At 32.7% G+C, this 26596-nt stretch overlaps 1 protein-coding gene across 1 annotated transcript in view; it reads left to right on the plus strand.

Annotated features, from left to right (window-relative positions):
* Pik3c3 (phosphatidylinositol 3-kinase catalytic subunit type 3) overlaps positions 1–26596 on the plus strand; it is a 117502-nt gene that overhangs the window by 73684 nt on the left and 17222 nt on the right. Inside the window, exons 20-23 of the mRNA XM_047526300.1 lie at positions 909–993; positions 2664–2738; positions 14050–14218; positions 21543–21633. Coding sequence (XP_047382256.1) covers positions 909–993; positions 2664–2738; positions 14050–14218; positions 21543–21633 — 420 coding nt within the window. The remainder of the gene's footprint in view (positions 1–908; positions 994–2663; positions 2739–14049; positions 14219–21542; positions 21634–26596) is intronic.

The raw sequence follows: 26596 nt of genomic DNA on the forward strand, positions 1-26596 counted from the left end.
ACATTCTTACTGTGTATCGTTTCACTGTAACAGACCTTAGCGGTAGTACAAATAAATGTTCAGTCTGTGGGTTCTTTAACAAATCAAATTGTCAGTGGTCTTGAAGTCATTTTTTTTCATAAAGTTATCAATTAAGTATATTATTCTGAAATTAGGATTTTTTTTAAAAAAGGAAGACAGTGACTATGTATACTGATTTCAGGTAGACTCCATTTCTGATCTTTGTAAATAGTTTGATTGGTCATAGGGTATTCTTAACTTTACCTTTAGTTCATATTTCAAAGATGCTTTTCTAAAATAGTTGTACCTTTTTTTGTTTCTCATTGCCACATATTCTTGCCTAATCTTGGTATTATCAGATTTCTAGCTCTTTGTATCCATTTGTGGTTTTAATTTGCAATTCCCTGATTATCCACAAGGTTTAGCATTTAAAAATCTATATAAAAGCCATGAAGCACTTGCCATCTTTTGTCCATGTTCCTTTTTGGTTGTTTGTATTTTTCCTGTTGATTCATAGGAATTCTTTATACATTCTAGATAAAAATACTTGGTTAAACATAGTATTCAAAAACTGAAAACAAGATAAACCTATTTTTTAACAGTATTTTAGTTATACTTTGAAATAATATGCTGTATTTTCTTTAACATCTGAAAATAGAGGAATAGGTTGAGTTGATAATCTTAAAAAAAAAAAAAAAGAAATACATTAAGCACCGTTTTCCCAGGTGTTGCCAGACTGTACACTCCATTGCATTTATTGAACTACAGTCATTCTTCAGTTGAGTAAGCATTTAACTGTATTTTGACTAAATTTTGGACTAGACATTTATTGATTATTTTTACAATTTCAGAATGCCTGATTTGTTTAAATGTATTGAATTCTAAACAGGTAAATAATGTCTTTTCAGAACTTTTTTAGAAAATATGCACCAAGTGAGAATGGGCCAAATGGGATCAGTGCCGAAGTCATGGACACTTATGTTAAAAGCTGTGGTAAGTTTTTCAGGTTAGCCTTCCATTTATGTTTGTGTAATAAAGCCAGCCATCTGATGGAATTGCAAGTTACCTCTTCTTGGAAGCTGTTAATTTTCCTCTAGTTTTTTCCTGTTTTTGAATAACCGTAAGTAAGTAGACTATGGGGAAAGTATTAGTTAGAAATAATTGTTTTCAGTAAAAACTTTGGATAGAAAATGAGCTCAGCCAAGAGTGCTTTAGATAAAAACTGAACTCAGCCCGGAGTGCTCTGTAGAGAGAGTATTTCTCATTGTATTTTGGAATCAGTACTCATTCCTAGAAGTAGCATGCTATGAGAATTAATTTGTATTCTTCTATCATTTATACCTATCTTTATGAAACCTGTATTCTTGTATTTTTTATCTCTTAAATTGTTTTTTTATAACTAGGTTGTTTAAGGGAAGATAAATATAGAAGTTGATACTAGAATTGAGCCCTGAATGATATGTGGTATATAATGGTCAGACCTATTTTTTATAAATATTTAGTTTTAGGTCTATATTTATGCCTTATACATAAGTTAGCAAAGCTGGGGGGAATAAGGCTTTATAAATATTTAACAATTGTATTTAAACTTACATATTATTGTATGTTTTAGAAATTGCTTTTTTTATATACATAGTATTTTTTTATTTTTCACAACACCCCTATGTAGTAAGTAGTATTTCATATTTTTGGGGGCCTCATGGAACTTAAGTCAAATGAACCTTAATATTAATTGAATTTGAACAGGAGGATTTCCTGTCTTCAGATGGTCTTAATTTTATTTCTACATAGGAGGTAAAATAAACATGTTTTTGTAAATATTATTATGTGACAATGCTGTAGTTTTGTAAAAGTTGTTATAATTTATATATTTTCAAATTATATTATTGTTAGGATACTGATGTGAAGTTAATAAGTGCCTTTGCCACTCAAGTGAGTGCATTACATTTTGTGCCTTCTGGCACATCAAGATTGTTTCTCTGTAAACTTGTTTTAAAGCCCTTTATTTACTTTTGTTATCTTGTAGGTAATATAATTATAAATTATAATATGAGTGACAGTTTATTAAATGTATTTTTGTAGATAATTCTTTTTCATTGTCAGTTAAAGTGTTCAATTTGAACTGAGAAATGCTAGATACATAATTATAAGTCTTGAAAATTGGTTTAACTTTTTGATAGAAATACTATTTATAATTTGTCAAAATTCTACAAGATTTTTTTCTATTGTAAATAGTAATTTCTTTTGTGTTTCAAGTCATAGACTTTTATTTATTTATTTATTTGGTACTGAGAATTGAACCCAGGGCCACTTAACCACTGAGCCACATCCCCAGCCCCTTTTATATTTTATTTGGAGACAGAATCTCACTGGGTTGCTTAGGGCCTTGTATAATTATTGAGGCTGGGTTTGAATTCATGATCCTCTTCCCTTGGCCTCCTGAGCTGCTGGGATTATAATGTATTCCACTGTGTCTGGCAAGTTATAGATTTTTTTAAATACAGCCAAACGAGATTACAAATTTGAAAATTTAGGTTAGAAACCAGACATTACAAAGCAAGTTGAAATTAAAGTAGCACAAATTGCTTTCATATTTAGTGGGATACATAACCTGATTTGCATGTTTTTCATAATTTTTTTTTTTTTTTTTTTACTCATTTCAGCTGGATATTGTGTGATTACATATATACTTGGAGTTGGAGACAGGCACCTGGATAACCTTTTGCTAACAAAAACAGGTAACAGAATGAATGGCTACTAGCAAACACACTATATATGCCAGTGATTTTATCTCTAGTATTTATTACCAACAAAATAAAGTTTCATAAGTTAAGATAAAGCATAGTATCTTTAAAAAGTTGGTACCTTGGAAGAACATTTAGGGAAACTCTCATCCCTGTAACAGTTGCTTTAGTAATAATCCTGCAGATGGATGCTCATCCAGCCTCTATTTCTGAACTTGCAATGTCTCTGGTAAAAACGCATAATGTATGCAAGCAGTTTAGTTTCTTCCTGTGTAGCTCTAATTAGAATGCTTTCTCTTAAAAATATGCTTAACTCTAAAGTAACATCCATCTCTAATTATTTGCTTTTCTCTTAGATTTTCATGAAATAATCATTCTTAGCCCCCTTCTTTCTGATAACTCCTTAGTCCCATATGTTTAAACACCATCTCTTTGCAAACAATATTTAAACTAAAAGCTCTCTGTGTCAATCCATTTCATTAACTTCAAATTGAAATATCCAGCTGTTTACTTGAAATCCTAATTATGTATAGCAGTTATAAAAGTTATCCTCTTCCGTAGTATACTTCCCTAAATCTGCTTACCTCATTTTCTTATCTCATTAAATAAATATCAATATCATCCACCCATGTTTACACCCTAAACCCGAGTCGATCTTAATACTGCTCTTGACCTCATCTCACTTACCAAATTTATTAGCAAATCTTACCTACACCTTACTTCTAGAATAGATCATGAAGTTGCCCAGAATCTGCATTTCCATTCTTCTATTCTACTTGAAGCCACCAACATATTTTTCTCAATTCAGGTATCATCTGAACTGTTTACTGTAATTCTGTGACTTGCCTGTTTTAGGGTCTAAATGTCAGATCATTCCTGCCTCACAGCACGTACCCTTGTTGCCTCTTTTTGGAAAGTTCTAAAATCTTTGCAAGACTGACTTTGATTATCAGCCAAGTTCTAATGTCATTTCTTTAACAAGCCCCTAAACTCCTCTCTCTATAATAACATACATGTCTTATCCTCTATTATTCTCTACATACAACTTGTTTTGTTTTCTTAATATCACCTGTCACTAACTCAAGATATCTTTTTTTGTTTAATTCAAAATATTTATCGAGTACCTACTAGATGCTGAAGATACCAACTTAAATAGGACAGAAACTCTTGTTCTTATAGAGTTTGTTGACTGATTTCCCATTTTGGGTGCAAGTTCTGTTGCTGCAGGGCCCTTGTGCATTCATGCTTCTACCATACCTCTAGAGCCTTGAACACCATGTATTTAAAGTGTTTAACAAAGCAGTGTTAAATGAATGAATGAATATCTCATCTCTTCTAAGTAGACTTTTTTGGGTCAAAAAATCCAAGTTTCAGCCTTCTGTAGTAAATAGATTTTCAAATTATCTTTTAAATTGATCTCTCAAATAAAAATATTTTGTTTTTTTAGTATTCCTTTATGTTATTATAGCCAGAATTTATGTCATATATCAAACATAGCCTAATTAGTTATATGATAACCCTATTAATTTACATAATATATCATTTTATATGTTCATTTAAAATTATCACATGTGAAGGATCATCTGCAGTGGAGTTTGTATCTGTGATACCATGTCTGTGTCTAGACCAGGCAGTCCCTTTAAGGAGCATAACCAGTTGGTTATGGAGGTTCTCAGCTAAATTAGCAGAGATATTGTGAAACACATTATAGTATGTTTGGAGAGAATTGTAATTTGGAAGTTGTTTTCATCTAGTTTTTTTGTTTTGTTTCTCGTTAGTTCTTTTTGGTTGAATCTTTTAACTACTAAGAATCAAGCTGCCAAAGTGATTCTGTTTAGTTTTAGGATGTAATTATTTTATATCCACAATGGAATTCTCTCGTGAGTAGAATATCATTACCTCTATAATATTACACTCAGGGATCCTGCTCATCTCTTTTGAAAATTTTTAATCAAATTTTCAGGTAATAAATCTTTTTCTGTTGGATTTTGAGAAATGCTTTCTCTCCTTTTGGTTGATATAAGTATTTTAAAAAAGTAAGGTTTGGAAAGAGGAGTCTACCTAATGTACTCTTTTGGCTCATGTCTCCATTACTACTACTTTGAAAATTTAATTGTAAAATTTCAGAATCAGAAGTTTTGAACTTATATGAGTTTTCCACTAGAGGGTGCTCCAAATTTGCCTTTAAAAAACAAATACTTCCTTTAAAAATGTGCTTGATAAGAGGCACATTCCTTTGAAAACAGCAGTTCAGTTTACTTAGCTGCTCTGTATTTCATCAGATTACATCATGCGGTTAGCAACTTAAGTCTTCCTTACTAGGAAAAAATTTTCAAATTCTCAATTTAGTTTGAACAAAATTAGATTACATAGTCTTATGTCAAGACAAATAGAATGGTAATACAGCCCTCAACTTGCAAAAATTTATTTTAAAAATTTCTGTCCTTAGTTGTCTTTTATTTTTATTTCAAAGAAATTTCAAGTTATATTAGTTATATATATGATATAAATACACATATATGTTATAAATGTGTGGCTTAGACAAAGTGAAATTTGAATGTGTTGTTTTGCAAGAAATATATTTCAGTGCCTTTATTTAAAAGTAACTCATTACTATAAAGTATCTTTCATTGTCTATTTGGGGTACATTATGCCTTTAACAGATTTTTATATCATTTTTATATCATAAAAATTTAGAAGTTTGGATTCTCTTATATGATTTCCAATCTCTCAACCACTAATGGAGCATTTTTTAATGTGTCAGGCAACTTGTCTCTCATTCTTAAAAATAAAATACCTTTGTCTACAGTTGTCATTCACCAGCATGGAAAGGTTTAGAGTGTGACTCTGCTTTGGATGAAAGGGGTTGTGAATAGTAACTAGAGTTCCTTTGTATCATCCACATCCTGTTCCCTGCCATGAGAGATGGAGCAGAGAAGGGAGACATCCAGATTTCATTTCTCTGATCTCTTTTTGAGAACTTGACCTCGTCAAGCTGTTCTGTCTTGTGAATATAGATGAGGCAGAAAAGGATTTGGCTAAGACCTCTAGGCATATGAAAAACAAAATTATTTACTGTATGTGGAGAATTTCAAAAGCTATACAAAGGTAAAATGCTAAAATGCAAACTATGGGTCTAAATTTAAATTTCCCAGAAATTTCTATTGCCCCTTCTGTATTTAGTTTTGGCTACTTTTAGCTTGGTGGACATTTACTCATCTTGTGCAGCAGAGGGCGCTGTGTATCCATCGTGAAGGTAAAAGCAAGGAAATTCTTTTGTCCATATCCTGCCATCTGGTCACATAACATGGTTTTCTTGAAACAGCTTTAGAGTGAATGATGGTTCAAATATTAGTGCATTACTATAATATTCCCTGGACAATAAGTTACAAATTTAAGCTACTGAGAGATTGAAAAATGTATTTTTTCCCCCAGAATTGTTTTTAGAAAAAGCTTAAAGAAGTTTATTCAGGATAATTGATTCTAATAGAACTCAAATGAAACACAGTTCAAGTTTATTCCAACTCTGTTGAGAAAGGTTTATTTTGTATTTATTTTTGAGAATTTGAGGGGGAAAAAAATTCATTATAACTGAAAAATATTCATTGCTCATGTTAAGTACACTTTATAATAGAATTAATAGAAAAGCATTCACAATTGAAAACAGGGAAATGGGATTAAAAATCCCATTGGGATTTTCCCAGTGGGAAATTAGTTGAGTTTCTAAGGATGTCCCTCTACTCTTGTTTTCCCTCTGGGAGAGGAGGAATATGTTTTTAATCTCTCCTGGCACTTTACAGTAATATGCTTTTGAGCCTTTTGCTAGAAAGCTGAAGCTCTAAATAAAGAACAATCATTGCTATCTCAGTTGGATTTTTTTTTTCCAATACATCACCTATCATGATCTTGTCTTTACTTAATTTTATGTGAAGTTTATTAACTTTTTTTTTAATTTTGAGAAAAATTTCATGTAACAGTGTGTCAGAGCTTTAAAGTCAAATTTTGGGAGACCTTGGGTAAGATACTTCATATATGCCTCTTGATTTGAATGTATGAATACTACTAATATCTTTCCCTTGGTGTTGTGGGGGTTGAATAAGGTTATATGATAGATTTCTACTTGGGTCCTAAGCACAGAGCACATACCTTAAGGGCCAGCTGTTAGGTGTTGTTTGTTTATTTTACCACCATGAGATAAGGATGTCATCCTTTCTCTAACGTATATGGTTATTTGAACTCAAAAATTGAGAAAAAAAGAAAATCATTACTATATTTTAAAAATTCCTTTTTTCTACCCTCTAAAATCCAAACTTCTTTAAAGGCACTTCTTTTTCTAATTCTCTTTTGAGTAATACTTTAACAATGTAGGAGGATTTTATAAGAAAAACAGTTAATGTGATTATTGATTTAATGTTATTCTTTTCTATATTTTAAGATTAACCTTTATATTTTAAAACCACAGTTTACCATGCTTATTTTTTTTCCTCAGGGTATAATGTAGTTTATAATATTTGAAATCTTCTCACATAGAAAGATCTTCATTACTATTCAGATGGCAATACCTCTTTACCTATTTGTATTTTCAGCTATTCAGTTTGGTATATTAAATATACCATAAAGTGTAAAACCACACACTTAATGTGCTTTCTTACTTTCTGGAATGTAAAGGAAAGGAATTCAAAAAGTCTGAAGCATTTAGTAGGCAAATGTTTTTAAAATGAATAAATGAACTAGGTTTTTCACATCATTTTTATCTATCCTTTAGGTTTCTAAGAAAATCTTTCTTTCTTAACTTTATTATTAATTACCCATTTGACTGGTTTGTTCAGAGAACCAGCCACAAATACTTTTTATCCATACTTGATTTTTATCAATCATTCCTTCAGATGCTTAACAATTAGTTCTTGTCTTCATATTTTATTATTTTATTTTAGATGTAAAAAATCTCTTCTTTTGAAAATTTCTTGACTATTTTTAGTCCTACTGATCTTTTTCATCATGAGAAAGATGAAGGTTACTATAAGAATATCTTTTTATGTTTTCAAAGTTTTAGAAGGACCTTTTTGTTCTCATAAGAAGTAATAAAAAATAATAAGGTGCAATACTCTGTATTTCTAAGAAGGTAGAAATTTCCTTCTTTCCATGAAGAAAGTATCCTAGGCTAAGTTATGAAGAAAGTGTTGGGCTTGTGTGGGATGCAAAGAGAGAAAAGCACACACATTGCAGCAAAAACTGAAATAAGCATTGTCTTTGAATCTATTATTTAGTCTCATTTAATTTGAGGAAATCAGTTTAATTCAATCAGAGCAAATTTATATATGTAATATTAAAATTTCAAATGTACATTTTTATATCAGCTGATGCATTCTTTAGTGCTAGGTAAATACTATAATTGTGTAGCTTTGCAATGAATAACTTTTTGTGAGGCTAAATTTTAATGTTTTACAGCACTTAATATTCTACCATAGAATAGGAACCATAAACTAGATTACTGAAAAGTTAACACTTTTTGTAATGACCTTTTTGAACAAAACATGTCAAATGTTAAGGTGATGGGGTTGTACAACACAGGGAATCCATATCTACTAGTCTTGACAATAAGTTTTAATTCATTTAGGTTTTTAATCAGATCAGGATCCCTCCACAATAATCTAATTGGAATTGTGAATTTTATCAGTTAGTATAAAATACATCATAAATCCCCAAATTCTGTTTGTGTCAGAATTTCCTAAGGAGCCTGGTGAAAATACATATTGCTGGGCTGCAGCCTCAAGAGGTTCTGAAACTACTTGAATGCATGGTAGGGTCTAAGAATTTATTTTTGTAGCAAAGAAAACTATCCATAGTTATTTGAAAAAACTATTAAAATACTCTTTCTTTTTAAAAATACTTATCAGTTTGAGAATATATTCACTTTTTTTTAGTATAGTGTGTACAGCATATAATGTAGAGTAAAAGAAAAAACAAATAGGAGAATTAAGCTTATAGTGTCTCCTCTAAGGTAGACATTTAAGACTTTTGCAGAACATAAGAGTGCCCCCCTTCTCATTTTTAAAGTTATTTTTCACAAAAAACAAATTGTGTTAAAATGTAATAAACATTTTTACGTGTTTTTAAAATCCCAGTTTTAATGTTAAATATAGTAAATAGTGATATTTATAACCCACATAAAAACGTTGTGGAATTCTCAATTTCAAGTTCATCAAAGCGGTCTGAGACAATTTTTTAGAATTACTCATCAAAGGCTTTGTTTTTAATTTTCAAAGGGTGACTGTTCTACTTGAGACAGTCATATGGCTCTCCAGATGAGAGGAATTTTTGCAGGGAATGCATTTTTATTGCCTCAAAGACTGAAGGAAAATGAAAATACATAACATTTTAAAGGGTATTTACTACTATATAGTTAGGTATACTGTCCAAGTAGGTATTGTTTCTTCTGATTCATTAGCTTAAGTTTGTATTCATAAGAATGCCTTCTTAATAGTTAAATGTGAAATAACAGTATTGGAAATGTAAAACAAAGTTCTACCATTACACTTCTTTTTTCTTGGTTTTTTTTTTTTTTTTTTTTTTTGGACTGGGGATTGAACCCAGGGACACTTAGCTTAACCCCTGAGCCACATACCCTAGCCCCAGTGCCATGCCCCCCTACACCTTTTTCTTTCTTTCTTTTTTTTTTTTTTTTTTTTTTTTTTTTGTGTGTGTGTGTGTGTGTCTTATTTAGAGACAGGGTTTTGTGCTGAGTGCTTAATGCCTCACTAAGTTACTGAGGTTAACTTTGAACTCGGGATCTTCCTGCCTCAGTTTCATAAGCCTCTGGGATTACAGGTGTATGCCTTGGCACCTGGTCTTAAAATATATTCAGTTTCAGTAGTGTCTATTCTCTTTAATCCCAGAGCCTCAAATGTCTTGAATTACAATTTTAGAAGTAAGTTCCTGTTACTTGCATAAATAACATGAAAATTTGATTACCATCTCATTCCATATGTAAAGTTGGAGACAATGGTAGGTAATTGCAGTCAGTGATTGCTTTGTTTTATATATAGTTTACCTTTTCATGGTTTAAGGTGATAGATTATAATAAGATCACACTTGTTAAATTTCTTAATTAAATATTTTTTTATTTCATAAAGCACAGTTTTAAAACCCTTACAAGTTTCGTTTATAGATGTTAACTTTTTAAAACATTCTCTTTGGTATGTATAAGGGTGAATTTTCTTAAAACATTAATAGCTTCTTTTCAAAATACATGGGTCTTTGAACTTGCAAAGCATAATAATGACTTCATTGTTCAGTACTGAATCTTTTATGCTTTATAATTGAGCCATAATCCCGTTATTTGAGAGTTTTCTTACAAGAAGGATAGAAATATACCCTTCATTTGTAAGTAGTGATGCATAGCCCATTGGAGTTCCAGTAATGTCTTGTAACGAAATGAAGAAAATTGGACCAAGTTTCCTGTCAAAAGATGGCACCCATTAAGGAAGTCATGTGTTACAGCAGTTTTGTACCAAAGACTGATCAGATTGGTCATCTGCTCAAGTACTAAGTATCATTAGGAATTACACTGGTAACAAAATGTTATTTAAATAATTAAATGATACAAGGAGAATTCATCTGTATTTAGAATACTGAGAGCTTCTCAGTCTTTTTTTTTAACCTCTTAAAGGGTAGAATGGTTTGTGACCAAAAAATATTAAATAGTTGGGATCTCCAGAATGAGAATGAAGCACCAAGAGAAATGATTGCCATAGTTGGACAGAGACTACCTGGTTAGTTAAAGGCTGTGAAATCCTTCACAGATATTGACCTTAGACTTTACCAACTCATGGCAAATTAAATTGATAGCATATCCCTTGGACCTTAACAGATTAGACTATAATGCTTTTTCAGTATCAAATTCCTATACTGATACTGTTCCTCATATTTTTTGGTCTTAGCTTCCCTTAAGAGTTTAGTGAAGTATATGGATCTCCCCAAATTTCAATTTCATTGTGTCTAGAGACTACTAAAGCCCATTTCAGGATTTTGAAAGGGAGTCTCCTCTTTTTCCTCTCTTCTCTTCTTTAATTTTCTATTTTTGTGATAGGGATCAAACCCAGCACCTTGCATATGCTAAGTATGTACTCTACAACCTTAGTTAAACCCCCAGCCGCTGAAAAGGAACTTTTTTAATAGTGGAGTGATACACAGGTCTCTTAAATGGAAATAATACTTCCAAAGGTAACATATTTGATAATCTTATCAAGTACTATATAAAACCTAACGTTACTTTCTTGTGTATCCACTTGCACATAAATTAAATCAGTATTATAAACTGATACAATTTAATTTCAGCAACATTAATGTGAAAATGATACACTGTTGAAACTAAATTGCCATTCACAGTGGGATTATGATGTAGATAGTATAGACTGAGTTTGAGTTGGAGTGCTTTTACTTTCACACCTCATGTAAAGATTCTTAAACAACTTTTCTCTGTTTATACTGTAAAACTTGTGTTTGTTCAGAATGCTATCATATAATTTTAAGGTATAGTCTCCTACTTAGAATGCTTCAGTTTTATGCTGATATGAAAATTATACATAGTCATTAAAAACTGCATTTTGAAGTTTTACTTTTGAACTTTTCTTGAAATGGCAATGCATGGTATGATGCTCTGATTATGCCGGGCAGTGGCAGGAAGCCAAATAAAACCATCAGTGTTCTACAGTGTTCTACTGTGTTACTAAGCTATGATATTTTGTAGATTAATAAATGCATTTTTAACTGATAGTATTTTCAGCTTACAGTGGGTTTGCAGGGATGTAACCCCATCCTACGTCTAGGAATATCTGTATAACTTACGCTGTTTCTATTTCGTTAGTATTAGTTGGCAGCAATAGCATCAGTATTTGATACCAACCCCAAAATACTGAAATCATAGAGGGATACTAAGTACTGAGTAATAAGCTGGCATTCAGATGATCCATACTTGGTCTTTGTTAATTTTATTATAGATCATGATGAAAATAAATAAATTTAAAATAATTTCTTTTAAGAACTATATCATTTCTAAGCCAGGTGCAGAGGTGCACGCCTGTAATTCCAGTGGTGCAGGAGACTGAAGCAAAAGGATCACAAGTTCAAAACCAGCCTCAGCAACTTAGTGAAGCCTTAAGCAACTTAGCAAGACCCTGTCTCAAAATAAACATGGGCTGGGGATATGGCTCAGTGGTTGAGGGACCCTTGGTTCAATCCCTGGTACTCCCCCTCCTCCCCCCAAAATACAAAGAACTATGTCATTTCCAGAAGAAGATTTCTTACCAGCAATGTTAAAAAGCTGCCTGAGCTAAAAGTGTGGAATTAAGATGTCATTGATTTACTTAATATAAAATAAAAGCAATGCATGCTCCAATATGTTAGGAATTATCTTTGATTTCAGGACTGTAACAAGTAAACCATAATTCTTGATTGTAAGATCCTTACTGGTTCATTAAAAGGTTAGTTAGGAGAGAAAGGTAAGTGCACAAATAATTTTAATATACACCTAGCTAAGGGATTGTGGTAAATACAGGTGAAGTAGCAGTTTGATTAATAACTGCTTACCAAATGTCTATGGACATATAGGCAGCCCTAGAGTAAGCTAGAGAACTGTTTAGCTAAGTAGTTACTATCTTTTTTGTGTTTTTGGAACAAAGTCATGTTTCTGTTTTCCATGGTTTCCTTGCCTTCTATATTCAATTATAATTCCCTCTCATCTCACCTCCCTATGTGCCATTTACTATACTAGCAATATTCATTTTTAAAAAATTAGTTCTTGTAAGATTTTGACCATTTGTCAAATTGGACCAATTTAACCTGGAATCAGTTAATAAATAAATACATTAAAAAAAAGAAAAGTAGATGATATGAATAAAAGGAAAATTAGTTTTTTAAACTGCTTTTTCAGTTTAGAAAGAAAGATTTAGAAGGATTAGACAACTTTGTCAAGGCTACATATTCAACCAAATGAGATACAAAAATGTCTTTTGTACTTTAGGGCAACTAACTACAGCCCTGATTCCAAGTACCTGCCAGTGCCTTCCTGTTGACCGAGGACTTCATTGTCTTATAACCAGAGGCAGTTCTATGTCCATCATTGTCTTATATTTTCCAGTTACCTAATGACAGTAATGATACTCAGGCAAAGTGTTAGGGAGAAAGATATCACTAACATCTTAGTGATAGAATCAACTTGTAAAAATATTTTATAAGATAGAAGAGTGTTCAGAAATTTAATAGTGTGATTGAAGAAGGAAAGCCTTTGTACCCTTGAGGAGAGAAATATTCAGGTTCCTCAAATAAAAATGGAGGACAAGTTCCCACATGAAATAGGTTGTAATGTATTATAGGATAGGCAACAGTAGGCAGGTTGCACTGGAGAAATTTTTTGGTTAAATTTTAAAGTGAACTAATTTTTTCATTCAACAATGAATGCCTATAATGTGCCTGAAACTGTTCTGAGGCCGGGCACTCAGCAGTGCACCAAACAGACCTAAGTCTTAAATTTCTGCCCTGGAAGAACTTAGATCGTATGATCCATGAGATTACTAAAATGTGTCCATACTTTATACCTACTTGTAAATTACAAGGTGTTATATGAATTCTGTGGTGAATCATCCACTAAAGTGAAATGCCATGTTCTTACCTGCCTGCTATATGAATTTAATGACTACTGTAGGTTTTTTCTTAGGGGAACTACAGCTGTGTTTAGTGGTTAGCAGACATGAATGCTGTGTTTGGTTTCCTAGTCTGCAGCTAGTGAGTGACACAGATTAGTTGAAAATGGCTCAACTAATGAAACTAACAATATAATTTGAAATTTAGGGGGAAGTTCTTCTTTCTTCTATATTTTTTTGAGTAGTCATAAAGAAAGGATTCATCTCAAGAACACTCAAATAAAAGAAATGGTCTTCCACAGCATGAAGAGGAGTTCATTTAAACTTACTGTCATGGGAAATTTGCTCACTATAATTATTTTCTATGCTGACTCCTTAAAATGTTGTCCAGACTTTGGTAGTCTTTGATTCTGGAAAAGGAGGACTTAAAATTTTGAATTGATATTGCTGTGGGATGATTTTTAGTTTAATTTCATCAGAATGATTGTAAGTTAAAATGAACTAAAATTACTCTGAAGGGTGCTCTCACACTTGGAGGTACAAAGTCAAACAGTTTAATTTTTTTTTTTTTTAATGAAGAGACTCTGCTTATACAAATTGTATGGCATATCTCCCAGGTTTTAAAGGTAATTCTGGAAATAAATGACTTTCTCGTTAACATCCAGGTAAACTCTTCCACATAGACTTTGGTTATATTTTGGGTCGAGACCCGAAGCCTCTTCCTCCTCCAATGAAGCTGAATAAAGAAATGGTAGAAGGAATGGGGGGCACACAGAGCGAGCAGTACCAAGAGTTCCGGAAACAGTGTTACACAGCTTTTCTCCACCTTAGAAGGTAAGTGGATTTGCCTGATACAGAGAATTTTAGTATGTATTATCGATCATGTGAACAAGTTATTCAAATGCATCTTTAGCATCACTTTCAGAAGGACACTGGCAATAATATTTCTTATGTTTTGATAAAGTCTCATATCAAAGGCAAAAGATATAAAATGTCTTTCTTTCCCACTAATTATGACATTACTAAATCCATCCAGTTAGGAAGCCGGCATTATGCAACAGTAGGCAAACAGGGAACTTCAAGGTCAAGGGCATGACATCATTTTACTGAACATGCTTTGCCTATTTTGACAGTACTGAGACAGAAAGAAGGTTAAAGACACTTCATACCTTTCAGATCTCCCTGAAGGCAGTCCTGGAGTGTTTCAATCACCGTTCTTGGGTCCGAAGAATGCCTTTAACTTATTTAGGGTGATATTACTTCAGTCAATTTTGATCTTTAGCACCTTTATCAATTTCATTTTTTGGATGCTCTTCAGGAATATTCAGAAGTTTATTGATAGAAGAGTAAATGTTATATATGATTTCCTCTTTTTTTTAATACCTCATTACTCATTCTCTATAAAAATATGGATTTCTTTTCTGTCCCTTCTTTTTTCTTCAGTGTTATGCTCTGTTTCCTTGATTCCGATTTGCTTAAGACTGAATAATGTATCCAGAAAAAAAATGTCATGTTTATTATTTAGGACATGGTTCTTACAATTAAGTAAAAAATGACAGGATTATTTGACTCCAGTGGTATTTTAACCTAACTGTGAAAAATGAATTTTTTTAGCCCAACAGAAAACCCCAGTGCAGAAAACATGCCCTCATACTCTTCCAGGTGAAAATGTAATCATCAGTAAGTGAGTTGTGTGTGCATATGGGTTCTGTTATTGTTATTTTTATTTTTATTCTTTGTAACTTTAGTTACTCATGTTGGACTTGAAACGTAGGCAGTCAGTGTATGTTTATTGAATGAGAACTCTCAGTATTTTAAGAGAACCCTCAAAATTTCTGCTTTGAGGTCATGTTCCTGGGTGATATTGATGCTGCTAGTTCAAGAATTGCAGTACTGTATTAATCAAGTTTTCATTTTTTGTTCTTTCATGATAAACTCAGAATCTTTCATGTGTCACAAACCCTACACCATGCATTTTACAAATGGCTGCATTATTTATGCCTTGGGTCGCAGAAAAACTCAGTTTTACTCTCCAGCAATGCTAAAAGAATAATGAGATGATCAGTGTTCTTTCAATTTGCTTGGTGATGCAAAAACACTTTCAGAGAAGAGAGTTCCACTTTAATATCTGGGATTTTTAATTTAAAATAGTCAAAACCTATAGAAAACTAGATGGAACCTTGGTGATCTCAGTGACGAGGCAGACAGGGTGTTATGGAATGATAGCTAGAGAATGTCAAAGGTGATCTACCTTTTTGAAGAGGGGAAGGAAAACAATGTGCTTTATAAACTGTCATTGGTAATGAATTAGTAGCAATTCAGTAGAATGAGAAAACAGAAGCAAGTTATTAATTTGGAGCTAAAGTTAACTTTCTTCAATACAAAAAGAAATCACAAAGGAATTAATCTAAATAATCTTATGCTAGATATTTATGAAGAATATTTTCTTTTTAAAAATTTCCCTGAATTTTAAAACATACTCTAATATTTTGATAAACACTTCCCCCACTCTCTACCAGTACTGTTGATTTAACTCAGGGTCTCTAACATGCTAGGCAAGTGTTCTACTACTGAGTTATATTCCTAATCCTTTTATTTATTTTGAGGCAGTATCTTGCTAAGTTGCCCGGGCTATCCTTGAACTTAACAATCAATCTGTCTTACTATCCTAAGTAGCTGCAAGTATAGGTATGCCCACTACACCTGGCTAACACTTTTTTTTTTTTTTTTTTAGAGGATGGTTCATTTATTAAAAAATTTTCTCTTGGACTAAGGAAATTATATGGTTAGGTTAGAAATACCATTAGAGTCAAATGATCCTGTCATTTTTTACTAATCTTCAGACATGTCCTGAATTTAACAAACATGACTTTACTTTTTTTCTGATTAAAATTTTTATTAACTTCACATATTTTTTTCTCTTCATTAAAAAGCCTTTGGAATATAAGAATTTAACCAGATGGTCAAAAGTTAGTTTGGTATGCCTTTTAAATTAAGTCAGTGAATTTTTACACTTGTATAGAGGAGAGAACACATTTAATGGTGTGGTGATTTTCATGCAACAGAATATTTTGTCATCTCTTGCACTAGTTTTGAACTCTCATGGCAACAATACTAATACTGAAATGTTTTAAAATCTTATGTGTTCAAAGAGAATATAACTTTTCCTCCTAACCCATGTTTTTGCAAATAGCATGCTAGAGGCTGATAATGCAAAGATGGCCAACATTTTGGGGTAAAAACATCCAATACAAAAATTGGGACTTCAATTAAATATATCAAGTAAGACTCTTATATTGTGTCAGAGGATGTTTCATGATTCATCACATATCTCCCACCTTTCTTCCTTAACTATAATATTTCAACTCCTTGCAGTAGTACTCTTATTAAATCTTTTTACATAGTTCAACTAATGTTTGTCACGTTCAAAATGACTAAATGTAGGGGAAGTAGAGCTCAGATAATAGTGTGTGACCTTTACATCATGTAAATAAATGTACTTCTCTTTTCAGTAAAGTTTTTTTCCTGAAAAATTTAAGCCATCTTATGTTTAACTAGTGGGTAGCATGATGATTGATATAAAGTAGGTAAGAAATAGGGTATGTTTTCCTTGAACACTACAGCACACCTACTCCTTTTATAACCTTAATCTATGTCTGAACTCAATTTTATATACTTTCTCATGCTGTCATAGTTTAACCTTACTCATTTATCTTTCAATACTGATTTTAAAGATTCCTTATACTCCTAAAACATATTTTGCTGGGTAGATTAAATGACTGCCCAACTTCAATATATACTTTTTATTTTAGATATTCTGTCTTAAGTAGAAAATGCAGGTTAATGACAACAATCATGAAAGAAATACACATTATGCATTTTAGTCAGCTTTTTCGCTGCTGTGACTAAATGACCCAACCAGCACAACTGTAGAGGAGGAATAGTTTATTTGAGGGCTCAATGTTTCAGAGATCCTACTCTATAGAAGGCCACCTCCATTCCTTAGAGCTGTACGTGAGACTGAACACTAAACATCATGGCAGAAGAGTGTGGCAGAGGGAAGCAGCTCATAGCATCAGGAAGGAGAGAGAGAGGGTTCTACTCTCCAGATATAAAATATATACCCCAAAGCCACGCCTCAATTTCCACCTCCTCCAGCCACACCCTGCCATTTCAGTTACCACTCAGTTAATCCCTATCAGGGGATTAAATCACTGATTGGGTTAAGACTTTTACAGCCCAATCATTTCTTTCTTAACCTTCTTGCAGAGCTCTTGGGGGACACCTCACATCCAAACTATAACTTATGCTTCCTAAAGTCACATATTCTAACATAGGTCCTCACTGTTAATTAAAATTACCTGGGGATCTTGGGCAGTGAGGAAAGGCCTGGGATTGGGATCAGACCTTAATATGTTTTGAAAATCTCTAAGGTGAATCTATTGGACAACCAGGTCTAAGCACTTCTGATATATCACTTTAAAAGTTGATTCTTATATTCTCCTTCCTGTGTATGTTAGATTTCTAAGGATTTCCCCACGACAAGGTGGGAAGAAACCATAAAATCAACAAAGCAGAGCATGAATAATCAAGAGCTAGTTGAAAGAGCACCCTTATATATATGTATATATCATAATGTGAAACAGCTAGCTGTACTATGCTGATACCACCTCTCTTGTGGCCCTCTCAGGTGAATCTTTTTTCCTTAAGAGAAGGGTTTGGTACTTGGTGCCCCTATCTACCTATTACTACTTTTAACCCATTTCTTCATTTGAAAAGCATAGACAGAACTTTATTCAAGATGACACTGTCAGATAGATCTACTGCTAACTGCCATCTGCTTACCTCTGCATCACTGTCAGTGTGTGAAAACTTTCATTGTCATTCTCATGACTCCTGCTGTGGCTTCAGCATCTACCTGGGGCTGCCCTGCTGGGCTTGTACTCCTCATTTAGAGACTGCCTTGGCCATTCCCTGTAATCAATAATGGTGAATTTATCTCTCTAAAATCTTAATCCCTAACTTCATACTCTAAGCAAGATTTTGTGTCCTTTAAGCTTTTTAAAAAAATATTTTTTATTCTTTTGTAAGACAGGGTATCCCTGTGTTGCCCAGACTGGTCTTGAACTCTTGGGATCAAGCGGTCCTTTCTTCCTCAGCCACCTGAATAGCTGGGACTACAGACACATACCACTGTTCCATTTCTCAGCTCATTTTTAATTGAGCTCTGCTTTCTGTAATTCTTCTACTTCATTGATATGTTGTCTCATCAGTCTACCACCACTGTATAATCTACCTTATATTGTCATTTTTTTTCTTTTCCCCCTAAAGTTTATGACCTAAGAGTACAGTCACTCTTACTGGCCTTCCTCTAAACCCTCTCTGGCAGTTTTGTCCAGTCCTGTTCCTTCATCTGTTGAAACCCCAACTCTGGTCAGAACTATCTACCTTCCTACTTCATGTGTCCAGAGGAACAACTCTATGCCACTGAAGAAAATCCCAACAGTCATCATGTTCTGCCACTGAGTTTTAAATCACTGGGGCTATTTTGAACTCCCTTTACCCTGGAGGGTACATTTTGGCAATGTCTGGAGACATTTTTGGTAGTGAGAGCTGGATTAGTGCCTTTGGCTTTGAGTTAGGAGAGGCCAGGATTATTGCTGAACCTGACTCTCTGGTCCTGTTTCTTAATGCTCCTCCACAGCAAACCTACATTCTTACTCTACTAACCCCTTTTCTTTCTTCTGCCTTCTGCGTAAGGCTTCCATTCCTATTCTGGTAGTAAAACTATTTTTATCAAAGTGAATACCAAATACTTATACCAATTCCAGTAGGCACTTTTCTTACTAGCAACTTTTGGCATAATTGACCACCTCTTGTTCCTGAAAACCTTTCTTAGGTTTGGTGTAACCCACTTCCCTAGTTTTGTTTTGCCTGCTGGACACTCCTGTTTCTTCCCTGAATTTTTCCTTCTTTTGCCTTAAATTTTACGTGTTGAACTGTATAAAAATTTCTTTAACTTTATAGAGGTTTAGTGTTAGATCTTCTCTTTCCATTGAAGTTTTTCCTTGCCCATTTTTATCCAGTCCTGTGACTTTAAGTATGAATCAACTGCTGATGACTTTAAACTAATACAGCGAGCTCTGGGAACCCCTTGATATTTATCTAACAGCCTACCTTGACCTATGTACTAAGACATGTAGGCATTTCAAACTCAGTGGGCATAAAATGGAGTTCTTGCTTTCTTACCTAAAATCCTGTCTTCCTCTATTCAGACTTTGCTGTTTTAATCAGTAACCCTCAGTTACTGAGGCTAATTAAGTCCTTGGCAACATTCTGTTCCTCTATCTTTTCACCCCACCTCCACTCAGTCAGCAAGTATGGTCTATTGTATCCCCCAGATGTAGCCCAAGAGTTTCTATGTTGCATCTTTTCCAACTGAAGGCTTTTTTTGTGTTTTGGTTTCCCTACCTCCATTCATACTCCCCATAAGATGGCCAGGCTGAGATTTTTTAAAAACTGTGTATTAGAGTACATCGTTCTACCCTTCAAACTCAGTTGCTTTTCAGTACATTTAGAGTAAAACTTGCCTTTTTAAGATGCTCCTTCTCCCAACCCTGTCAATTTCTGACCCATTCCCCTGGGTGATTTTCCTTTTAAAAATCTTTCTGTCAGTAAACCAGGCATAAAATTATCTCTATCAATTTATTATGTGAGTTCGCACCCTTCTCCACAGTGTAAATTTCATGAATGTGAGGACATTGTTTTTTTTATACACTACTATATCCCTAGTGCCTAGGTGGTATATATTGTATTTTTGGGTAAGTGAATAAAATTATTATATGAGTAGAAGTAGGATATCTGCAGTGTGTTTTTATTGGTCCCACAGGAAATCAGTAACTTAAAGTTAGGTTAAAGCTATTTAGTTTTCATCATAACCACTTTTTAAGAGTTTAAGTGGGTTTGAGCCAATTTGATTACAAGACTGTATCAAGTTAGAAGTTTTCATTTTAGTTCCTCTTAATTTTCATAGGCAATATAAAATTCAGAAATAATGATAAAATAGGTAATTAAAAATCATACATTGATAGCCATTTTGTATTCAAGTTCCATTATCATTATAGCTCAAGTATTAAACTGCTTCTGAGTAACAGCTTGCACATTTTTTATTGTAGATGGATACATTACTCTGTTAAAGATACTATATACCTAGCCTCCAACTTCTGTTCCCTAGAAAAGACAAAACAAGGCACTTATATTGACACTTTTTCTGAGAATAACTAAAAAAAAAAAGCCTTCATTGCTTAAAAATCAAAGTTATTGTACTCATGTTCATCCCCACTGTCAAACTTGAATTCTTTTTCTGTCACAGTCAAGCTAATAAGAAGGGCCAACCCAGCATAAATGCTCCAGGGGTTAGTGTTGTGGAGCAGGGGCCGGGGTGTGCCTGGAGTAGAATGACTGACACCACTCGAAGGCTCCACCTCCACACATGTGCATTTGGAATAAGTAGCATCCTTTTTCTGTGTTCGAGGGAAAAGGAAGAGTTTGAGGACCAGTAAAGACTTAGTTCTTGTTAGAGACAAGCATGTCCAAAGATATTACTTAGCAGTTTTAAAGCAGTGGAGTACTAACAGATTTTCCTTCATTTAGCACTACTTATATTCAGACAGCCACTGTAGTTCCTGTCATGATTCATATCCCTGGATACTCACCTGTGACTCATGGAATGATATTATTTCCCTCTCATTTTGCCATGATATAATGAGGTAATCTTAGGAGAACAAATACATATTATCTAACAAAGACAGATCTTCAGTAATATAAAGTACTAATTAAATAGGATGAGGATTCTTCTCAGATCCTGTCCAAAAAACATATACTTTCTTAACAATGAAAAGAATGTCATTATTAGATGGTTACTCCAAAAGTCTATTCCATAGTGACCTAGAAATGATTCTGTACAAACACCCAGGATAAGGTTGTTTTCAAGGATTGTTATTAAGATAGTTAATGAAGAATCTCATATTTTCCACTGAAGTAGTAGTAGTCATAGAGATCCAAGTACCACCACTTATCGAAGTCTTCTTAATGTGACAAAGAAATGCCAAATTCTAATTCAGTGCTGTTTTTTTTTTTTTTTCCTGCTCTCCTTTAGGTATTCAAATCTGATTTTGAACTTGTTTTCTTTGATGGTTGATGCAAACATTCCAGATATTGCTCTTGAACCAGATAAAACTGTGAAAAAGGTAAGTTTTGTACATTTTCAGATATCATTTTTAGTCTTCATGTGTTAAAAAAAAAGTTAAGGTTTTAGCAAACCACTTCTCTTATTGTACCAGCCTGTGGATTATTAAAGAGCATAAACTAAGAGACCTTTTATATGGTTTTTTTCAAATTTTAGAATGCAGTAGTCTCTCAAGTTCTCTGCAACCAGTGCTATTCTCCTCCCTTGTTGTTCATGCCAAGGTCTCAGGAAGAGGTCACCATATCTGGAGAGACAGTTTATTACTACATTGCTCTTTGTCCTTAAAAGTTTAACTCTTCCTTTAATATTCCAAATAAAACTAATGCACTCCCAAGAAAAACATGCTGATTTTAATATCATATAGAAGAAAACAGCCACTTTTTATCCTTTGTATTCATACCTTTGGTTAATTTTTGTTTGTTTTTGTTTTTACTGTGTCAAAAGTGTAGAGACTTCTTTATTTAAAAACTCAGCCTGAAAAGAGGACAGTAAAGGGAAGCCATCGTGTAGACAGTTAAGCACAGGTATCTTACCTTGAATTCTAACAAGCAAGGGGAGGAAAGGCAATGGATTTGAAGGTTCTTACCTGAATTAATTTCTCATTCTCTAAATCATTGAAAGGAAAGCAATAAGTAAAGCATACTTTTTATCCAAAGGTAACATAAGATGATGTTAAATACCAATATGATTATCAATATTAAACTTCAAAGAAAGATAGTATCATTTTTCAACTTGTAGAACTATAAAAATCACTGGAGGGTGCTGGCACTCTCATAGGTGAGAGTTGATCTGGTATTTGGAAAATTATAAGGAGCACCTTAACGTTCTAATTTCTAACATAACTGACTTTGAACAATATTAGACACCACTATAACTGAACATAAAGGAGAGTAATCTTTTTCCTAATTTTATACATCATTAGCAAGCAGTGAGGAATTTTAATATAAATATTTTATTATTTAACCATTTCGGGAAAGTATGCTCTTATTAAAATTCCTTTTTTCTTTCTTTTTTCTTTTCAGTGGCACATTTACTTTTTCCATTTTTCATTTTTCCGGCTAGTACTATTCAATAAACATTTATTTTTTTCCTTCAGTAAAAAATATACTACTTACCACACTACTTTTTGGCATGTCTTATTTTTTTAATCATTTTATTTATTTTTTTATTGACTAAAGCTCATCTATCAGGAAATATAATTGGTTGATGAAAATTTCTTTAGCTATAATCAATGACTCTACTATTTCAATGGTTGTTGCTTTTTTTTTTGTTTGAATCTGTTATATTTGCTGTTTATTTTAAATCCATTTATCTTATGTCTGTCATATGTTCACTTTTCCTTGACTGCAGAATGCTCAAAAGTCATTTACTGAAAGTTCTAACAGTATTTGTCAAACTGAGTGAGACAATTTCTTTGCTAGTTAAGCAGTTTTTTTCTGCTTCTTATTAGATCCATCTCTGTCTATTTTAGGAAGTCCTAAGAGTTCCCCCTTGTTATCAGCTATCTTTTAGAATTGTCTTTTAAAATATGAGCAGTTCATTTCGTAAAAGCAAAGAACAAAAGCACATTCATTAGTCATTTTTCTTTTTGACGAGTGTTCTCTAGTTGTTTATTATGGTTTCAGCTAAATAAATCTTTTTATTTAAAAAAAGATATTTTAGCATATTGTTTCTGAAAAGGGTATTATAAAAATTTACTTTCTGATGTTTTATCAAGAATCTGAAATCAATTTTAGTATGAACTTGGAATTTAAATCATAATATTGAAAAATTTTACTGGGATTGGCTAAAATTTATGTTGAATATTGGTTGACTTTTTCAAGAAATAGATTTTTGTACTTTGATGAAATTGTGATTGCTAACACTACAATGTTACTAATTGGAAAATTTTCACATAGGCCTCATAAATCAAAGCCAGCTAGAGAAACAAAGTAGTGTTTATCTTCAAAGAAGTACACATTATTAATATTATTTCAGTGGTCATAAAAACATGGCAGTAATATTTTCCTGTATCATTTTAACTTACTACTTAATGTAGTTAGTAGTAAGTTAAAAAATTTCTATTTAAACAAGTTATGTGTGCGTGACAGTTTTGTTAATTAGAATTGTTTGTATTTTGGAAAACATGCTTGCCCAAAAATTTGAGATGGAGTTGACGGGGTTTAAAAACAAAGTATGGTACCTTGGCATTTAAGAAAATAGCAGAAGCAGGAAGGTCACTCTCTGACCTCCAACCATTCTGTGCTAAAGCAGGCCATAAAAGAATTCTCTTGCCAAAAATAGGCCATAAGACCCGATTTTCAGAGGGGCCTGTTCCAAACCTTTTAAAAAGAAATGTATAATGATGCCAAGAAAAATCTTCAGAGAGCCCTTGCTAAGCTTCCTTCGTTTTGTTACCATTATATTTTACCTTTTTTTTTTTTTTTTTTTTTTGTCTCTTTGTGTCTTCGTTTTCTGCAGGCTCCTATGTTGCATAAAGCATTATATTATATATTAAAAATAAAATTATATTCTTTTGTTAATATTTTGGGGCGGGGGAGAATACTGGTAGTTTAACTCAAGGGCACTTTACCTCTATGCTACCTCTCCAGCCCTTTTTTTTTGTTTTTCATACAGAGTCTTCCAAAGTTGCCCAGGCTGGCCTCAAATTTGAGCTCCTCCTACCTCAGCCTCTCCCATCACTGGGTTTATAGGCCTGTGCTTTCCCACCCAGCTAATATGTTTTTTTTATGTAGATGTCACAGCCATGAAACTTGTGATGGGTGAGAAATCTCCCTCTACAGGGTCAAAATTTTAAATATAAAGTTATCTGTCACAAACATTAATTGAGTGATAATTACTTTAGTGTGTCATGCAATGCTTAGTTCTATAAGACACTCAGAAAATTACTTTAATTTTTTATAGCTAATCATTTATATCAAAGATCTCCAGCAAAGGTATCTAATAAAAATAATACATATTGTTAAAAACAAAGTATTGTGCTGCTAGTATAACTAAAGTGTAGTAGATAATTTTCAGCAATGAGCAAATCTTATTAGTTTAGTGTGTAAATATGATACTTATGGTTCTTATAAATAGTAGCAAGTATTTATGAAATATTTAAGTCCTGTAAAAATATAGATGTTTACAGAATAATTATCCATTACTCTAATGTCATTCACATTTAACAAACGTTAACATTTTACCCTCTTTACATTAGATCCTATTGTATTAATGAATGAAAATGCTATACCTAGTATTATGTTGTGCCCACTCACATTTTTCTAATAAAGGTAAACACTTTTCTATAGTGTGAGCATAATTTTCCTTCAAATATGTTGAATACTTCATTCATTCACTCAACAGTATTTTTTAGCTATCTGTTATCTGTGAAGCACTGTCACAGTGTATTTATTATTAAAAAAAAAAGAATGAAATGTCCCTGACCTCATGGAACTTATCTATTAAAGAAATAGACAAGAAACCAGTAAGTAAATACATCTACTATTAGGTAGAGGTCATTATTCTGGGGGAAACTATAAAGGAATGGAAATGAATTTTGAGTTGAAAGTGACAATGGAGATTTTAGATGTGGTGGCCAAGAGAAGATATGAACTCTTTTGGAAAAAATTCCAAGGAGATATTTCCTGTGGTCCATAGATAAGACTTCTTGTAAACTTCTGTAACACTAGGAGATGAAGGAACCTTAGAATATTTGATATTTAAAAAATATGTATTCTCTACCAATTATTAAATTTGCTGCTGGGGATAGTGTAACTGAAAGAAAAGAAGTTACCTTCAAGGAATTTTAAATCTTCTCTGCCTTTTTGTATGACTCTATTCAGGAAAATAAACAAAGCAATAAAGAGAAGATCTAGTCCAGTTAATAAGCATATAAACATGATCACTTAACCACCAGTGCTTTTTGACTCATGGTTCCTTTAATTCAATAATTAAAAAGAAATCTTTTAAATTATGGTAACAAGTTTATTCAGAGTAATTTTAGGTAATATTGTTTTGTTCTGAAGAATTAAATGGTATGTTCCTCTAAATTTATGTCATACTAAACTTTAAAACAAAGGATTTAAATTAAACAGCTACAAAATAGCTGAGGATCTATTTCAAATGACCTGTAAAATTAAATGACCTTTGATGCATATTAGCAGTTATACAAACCATAGTGTCAACACTGATGGATTTTGGCAATGTATGGTTTTTAGATTTTTTTGTTTTGTTTCCTCATTAGTAATAAGTGATACGTTTTACTTCAATTTTCAGCATTCTCTTTTAGCAGTAGTTGGATGGGAGTTCAGTTTTCATCATTTTTTTTTAAGTTACTCTATTTTAAATTCTTGTTTTTATTTAAGTAAGGGATTTTTTGTTTAATTTTAATGAAGTGCAGTTAATAAATGAATTCATTAAGAAGGTAATGTTTAGGTTGAAACTTTTCATCCTAATGATTCAGATTTGTTCCTTTGTTATAATCACTGTGATTAAATTATTTTAAAATTGGTTCTGGAAAACCCTTTTTTCCTAATTCTAATTTTTTGAATAAGAAGAATTTAATGAGTCTGCTTTTCTTATTTTAATGAAAGTTGTTATTTTAGAGCTGCTAAACATTAAATTATTTTAAACAAAGATCTTTCTGTGTTAACGTTTAACTAAGTTTTAAATGTTGTATTTTGAGTTATCTAAGGGTAAAGAAGAGGTATAAAAGAAATCACTGTTTCTTATGAAGGACTATATAATTTAGTCTTGTGTTGCAGAGTTTTGTTTTGGGATAGCATTGCACACCCAAGAATGTAGGTGCAAAGAGTGTACCTGGAAATGCAATTAGAGACAAAATTTAATGTAAGGCAATAACTAGATATTAAAAGTCTGATGACTATAACTTAGTGGTAGAGTACTTGCCTATCATGAGCAAGGCCCAGGTTTTAATCCCCAGCACCGTGGTAGGTGGGGGGGTGGGTAGTGGATAATTGGAA

The sequence above is a fragment of the Sciurus carolinensis genome, chromosome 15 (assembly GCF_902686445.1).
Source record: "Sciurus carolinensis chromosome 15, mSciCar1.2, whole genome shotgun sequence".
Taxonomy (NCBI): Eukaryota; Metazoa; Chordata; class Mammalia; order Rodentia; family Sciuridae; genus Sciurus; species Sciurus carolinensis.